This window comes from Halyomorpha halys, unplaced genomic scaffold (genome assembly GCF_000696795.3).
Source record: "Halyomorpha halys isolate HHAL.00 unplaced genomic scaffold, Hhal_1.1 Scaffold374.1, whole genome shotgun sequence".
Taxonomy (NCBI): domain Eukaryota; kingdom Metazoa; phylum Arthropoda; class Insecta; order Hemiptera; family Pentatomidae; genus Halyomorpha; species Halyomorpha halys.
Window position 1 is genome coordinate 213,539 of NW_027112597.1, and position 5,784 is coordinate 219,322.

The 5,784-nt window shown below is 26.5% G+C and overlaps 1 protein-coding gene across 2 annotated transcripts in view; it reads left to right on the forward strand.

Moving 5' to 3' along the window:
• Nucleotides 1-311: 311 nt before the first annotated feature.
• LOC106681918 (mediator of RNA polymerase II transcription subunit 15) overlaps nt 312-5,784 on the forward strand; it is a 220,052-nt gene continuing 214,579 nt past the window's right edge. For both annotated transcript variants that reach the window (XM_014422499.2, XM_067050385.1), the window contains exon 1: nt 312-364. In XM_014422499.2, coding sequence (XP_014277985.1) covers nt 317-364 — 48 coding nt within the window. In that variant the 5' untranslated portion in view covers nt 312-316. The remainder of the gene's footprint in view (nt 365-5,784) is intronic.

The window sequence follows — 5,784 nt, forward strand, 5'->3', positions numbered from 1 at the left end:
CCATGCTTAATTGATATTGATATTAATTGTATATATTAGTTACCTGTGCCGCCTGTGCATGAGTATCAAATTTCTTTGGAGCTGATAGTGTTGACCTCAAAGAAAAAAAATAATGATTCCTCTTGAAACATATCATGATCTATTTTTTCTTCTTCATAAGTGTTCAAAAATTAGGTCTAGGAATCAAAGAAACCATTGAGGACGGTCACCGAAGCATGTAAGAATCAAGTTCGTTAGTTTTCGGTTCGTTTCGGGAGGGTCCGGTCCCGTCGGTAGCAGCTTGTTTGCAGGCTCAGTTCAGACATGTGAGTCCATCATGCCAGGTCCGTTTTTGCTATCCAGGATTGGATATACGAAATCTCAGGTACTACTTTATTATATTAGGTATATTATTATTACATAAAATTAATAAATTATCCATAGTAAATATTTATTTTTAAAAAGGATCAGGTATCACTCGAACATTTTAGGAACAATAATTGGTTAATTTAGTGAATGAATATTGAAATTAAATATTTCAGAATTCATTATAAATTTATTTTTATACCTTTTTTTAATTCATAAATCTGGCGACATATATTCTATTTGATTGATATATATTTTTACTGCATTCATTTTTTTTTTTTTTTTTTTTTTTTTAATATGGAATCTAGATTTTTATGAAAAATTAAAACAGCTAATTTTTATAGATATAAAATTCCATCGTTATCAAATTTCGAGCCAACATATTATGAATATGTAAGTTGTTTAAAAATGACATTCGGTATCTCATGAATGTATCCAAAAAAAAAAATATATATATATCTGTATTTCAATTGAATATATTTTTAAAAAATAAATAATTTTCCCATATTCTTCCTGTACAATTCAAGAACCGGAAGTGCTTGTGGCGTCTTTTAGAACTCTCATACTAACCACTTCATTCCATGTTAAACATTATTGTAAATTAAAATTTGTAATCTATTGAAAAATATCTCATTTTTAAGAAAGAAATTGACACTTATAATGATTGATAATTTATCACATTTAAAATCTATTGAAGATTTTCAGTTTACACATTCATTGAATAACTAATAAGAAATTAATCGAAGTTGATAAGTTAATAATTGGAAATATCGGGCATCATGAAATAATTAAAAATCTGAGTAAATGAAAGTATTGTGAAACATTTCAGGGGAAAAAGGAAATTTATGTTTGGAAGAATATTTTATACAATCATTTCTTGATAGAGTACTGTTGAATTTTTTAAAACCTTAAATTGTGACAATTTTTATAAATTAAAAATTGAGTTTTCCTGTGTAAAATATGAATAAAAAATTACTAAATTAATTTTTTCTCAGATTCATATTTTTTTTCCGTAACCTTTATTTTTATATTTAGTTAATACATGCATGAATGCATGTTACATGAGATATTTACATCAGTAAGATTCATATTTTTGGAGCATAACATTTAAACCTGTTCATGTCTTTAGTTGTCTTAAGATAGAGGGTTTTAAATTAATTATAGAACTATTAAAATGTGTGTATAGTGAACAGTACTGTTATTATGAATAGAATTGTGAAAAAAATCATAAATTATTTGAAGGATTATCAATGTAATATCGAAAATCAACTTTTTAGGTGATTATATAATTATTTAACAATAATGAATGACCATTCCTATCAATTTACTGTAAAAAATAAATTCTTGTTTCCCTTTAATCAAACCATAATCAGACTTATCTAATCTGTAGCATTATTTTCAACTTTTTCTCTTTCAATATGTATAGAGCTTTGGAGTATAAGCTCTATGATTGTTTGAATAATAGGGTTTGTTTTTATGGTTGCATTTAATGATTTTATTTTATGGTTTTTAAGATTTCAGCAATTCCAGTTAATTAAGTATTTATCAATCAAATAAATAAATAAAAAATTGGCTTATATATACAATATTAGGTAATTTCATTTTTATACATTATAAAGCGACCCTGTATAAATGATCTACAATTTTTCGAATTTTAAATTGATATTACTTGACTCTAACAGTGGTTTATTTTTTGAAGCAATTGTCTTCCAAAGTACATTCTTCTACAGAACACCTAATTCAGGAATTTCTTATGAGATTGGGTAATTAATAAATTGCTAAAGGAGAGGGAAAAAAATCTATTTGTAGCAAGAATCGTTCATGATATTTAAGGTATTTATTTATTTAGACATCATCATGATATTCATTTTAGTCTCCTCGGCCGGAAATAATTTTTATTTTTATTGAAATGTGAAACTTATTTTAACTAGAGAAAAACAATTAAAAAAAAAAAATAAGCAGTAATTTAGCTTTTAATATAATATTTAGCTTCTATGTCACTGATTACTGATTGCAGTAAAGAGAAACAAAGAATGTTAGTTTTACATGACTGTATTGATAGAAATAAAATATATTTTAATATAGGAGTTTTATATCAAATCAAAATGTATCTGTTTTTAATTGTTGTATCTTTATACTGGCCTAATGTATCTTTGGAATCATCTAGAAAATGAAAATCATTAACAAAAAAGCTAAACATAAAATTCCTGCTTTGAAATTATTATTTCTACTTGAACTATTCTAGGATTGTTATATTTATTTAAAAATGATTAAAAATTGTGGTAAAAAAATAACAAAAATAGTTAAAAACTATTTATTTACCGACGTTTCGCCCCACTTTGCCGGCCTTCATCTGGACTAAAAAAAAATACAAAACAACTAAAAATATGTTGAACATGTAGGATAATAAGATACTAAGAAGTGAACTAAGGTGGAGTTAAAAATTATGTAAATACGAAAAAATGATATATAAATGAATATAAATAAATAAAAATAAGATGTGCAATAATAACTAAAGATATAAAAAAGAAATAACATCGAGTATTAGATTTAAAATGAACAATAGGCGTAATAACTCCTAAAAATAGAAAATTAAATATAAGAGAAGTATAACTTTTTAGGAATGGTATTATAAACAGAAGCTTGTAAGAAATTAGGTATTATAAAAATAAATAAATTAACGTTTTCTCTGATTTAGTGGAATTTTATTGAATACATTCCCATCCACCTGTCCTAGGTAACGTAAACAAAGAACAAAGCAGGCATTCCAATTGGGCAGGTGTTTTTCTAATCTCTGTCTGTGACAATAGGTAAGCGTCTGGCTCATTTCCTTCAGCTACAAAATTTATGCAAAAGAATTTCAATAAACCAATCAATTGTCATTTAAAAATCTAAAATCTAAAATAGAAGTTAATACATCAGTAATTAGGATATTAGATGTTTTGATTTAAAAGAATTTTACCTGTTTGGTCCAGACACTGTCTTTCCAACTTAATAATTTTGTAGGCCTTTCATATTCAAAATCACAAAAATAGTTCTTGCTAAATTCCGAACACTTCTTTCCAATCAAAATTATGGTTCTCATTTTTAGAGGTTACGAAATTAATATGGATATTTGGGCGTCAATATTATGTCCTTTTTATTTTTTTTTTATTTGTTCGCTTTAAGTATTTACGAGTTTTGCTTTTCCGTTATTGTTAAAGTAAGTTTATAGATCAAATATTCTGGAGTACTATTTGCGAAACAGTTTCGATTTCTACAACCTTTCTTACAATTCAGTATAGAAAAACTTAAACTATTTATACATTATTGTAATGTAAAAAAAACAAAAAAAAATCGACAATTCGATCAGTCATTAATAAAAGAAGAAAATAACGCTATAATTTTACTGATTGAGGAATTCAAGAAAATTTGTTTTGATACTGTTTTTTTTTTTTTTTTATGAAACATGAAACCTTACCTCATTATGATGTAATGCTTATAAAAAGTGATCTATCTCTATTGTACACAAACACTTGTGTGTATGTATACCTGTATTTATTTATATATAAGAAGATGGTCGTGGTTGCGGTCTTATTTTTAATCTTTTTGTATTTAAGTTTTTACGGTCAACTATATATACATATATGTATTTATTTATGTTTAATTTTTAAATTTTATAATCGAAAATAATGAAGTAATATTTAAGTTTTTTTTTTCAGACAGGTTCACTTAATAAACTTTATAGGTCAAGTTCATTATATATTGAATACAAATATTTACTTATAAATACATATTTAAAAAATTTTAAAGTCTAAAAACTACCTACCTCGCTTTAATTTTGAGAGCAGCTCTTCCGATGGAATGCGAAACTGTTATATGAATGTCTCTCCGGAAACAACTTTAGCTTCACATATAAATAATTCTTTGCCGCTACTTATTCTGGAGCGGGCCGCTTCATTATCCTCGTGAGAAGCAGTTATTTTTATCCTCTCCATCTACCATTCACTTTTTTTTTTTTTTCATAAAAACAACTTTTCAGTTTTCTGATTTATGATGAGATCGTTGAATCAAGCTCTCCAATGAGTCTTATTAACGCGATAAATATATGAGTGCCTCCCACTGCATTAGAATTGATTTTCTTTCATCAGTTTAGTGCTTCGAATTTTTCAAGTCTCATGGGAATTGGTTCAGTTGTTCATAAAATAAACTTTAAGTACCTACTTTCTCAGATTGTAAAACATAAGTAAAGAAAATTTATGATTCTTCATTGGGTTGTTGTATCAGTTTATTCTGGGTGGTATATTTGTATACCTGATAATTCTGTTTGACTACGTCGTTCTTGAACACAACAAAAGTCTTCGGATCTATTTATAAATATAAATAACCCATGATATATTTGTGAGGGAAACATTTTATCATCTTCGGAACAAGGAATGAAGAAATTACTCTGTTGTAATTTTATTAATAATCCATGCCATAAAAAGTAGAATAAAAAAGGCGTACGCAACACATTGAAATTAGTTGTGAATATTAAATTGATTCTGGTATTACCTATTGCCGTTTTGGGAGTTTATAAGAGAAATTAAACTCGTTGAAGATAAAGTCGGCATTAAAGTCTCCGACGAATATGGTAAGAGTTGTGAGATCCGGCTCGTATTCCTGTATTATCTTAACGTGTTACTTACTTTAGCACTTATTGTTAGATACAGAGTTTGATTTCTGATCACGCTGTAACTAGAAGATATTAATATACACCAATAAGTTGACCGTCATTTTATAGGAAGATAGATAAAAAAATATAGTTTCTGAGCTTCTTCTTTGGATTGTCATGTCAGTTATTCCCTCCAGGGAGATATATTAACCTTATTTATGATATTCCTTTCTTACCTTCCAGGTAACGTCATTAGAAATCCGGCTAAATTTCAGAAATAAAATTCATCTTTTTTATTTAACAGATAGTGAATAACACTGACTGAGCAGTTTGCTCATTAAAGGGTTGAGAACGTACACTAGTATCTTGTGTCACAAAAATAATTTTTTTGTTTTGTACAGTAATTTATAGTTCTAATGAATAATTCTCGTGTCAATTAAGTAACTGCAAGGAACTGTCTGTCTTGTTAATTTCTTTAATAATTTGTATAAACGTTCAAATAAAGTTAATGATAGTACTTTAAATGTCATATAAACACATAAAATATTTTAATATTTTTTTTGTATTAGATTGTTTCTTAGAAGCAGATGAAACATATATTTTGTGGCAAAAAAGAATTAACTTCAACTATTAAACTTACCTGGAAGTTATATTTTTTAATGTAAATACTGTCCTTACATTAAGGAATTTGGTCAAAAACGATATTTTTTCATAAGTTAAAATTTTTGGTTTTCAGACATGTTTTCCGTTACCCAAGAACTTGAAAAATGTTTATTAAAATCTTCATTAAAATATAAAATCTTTAA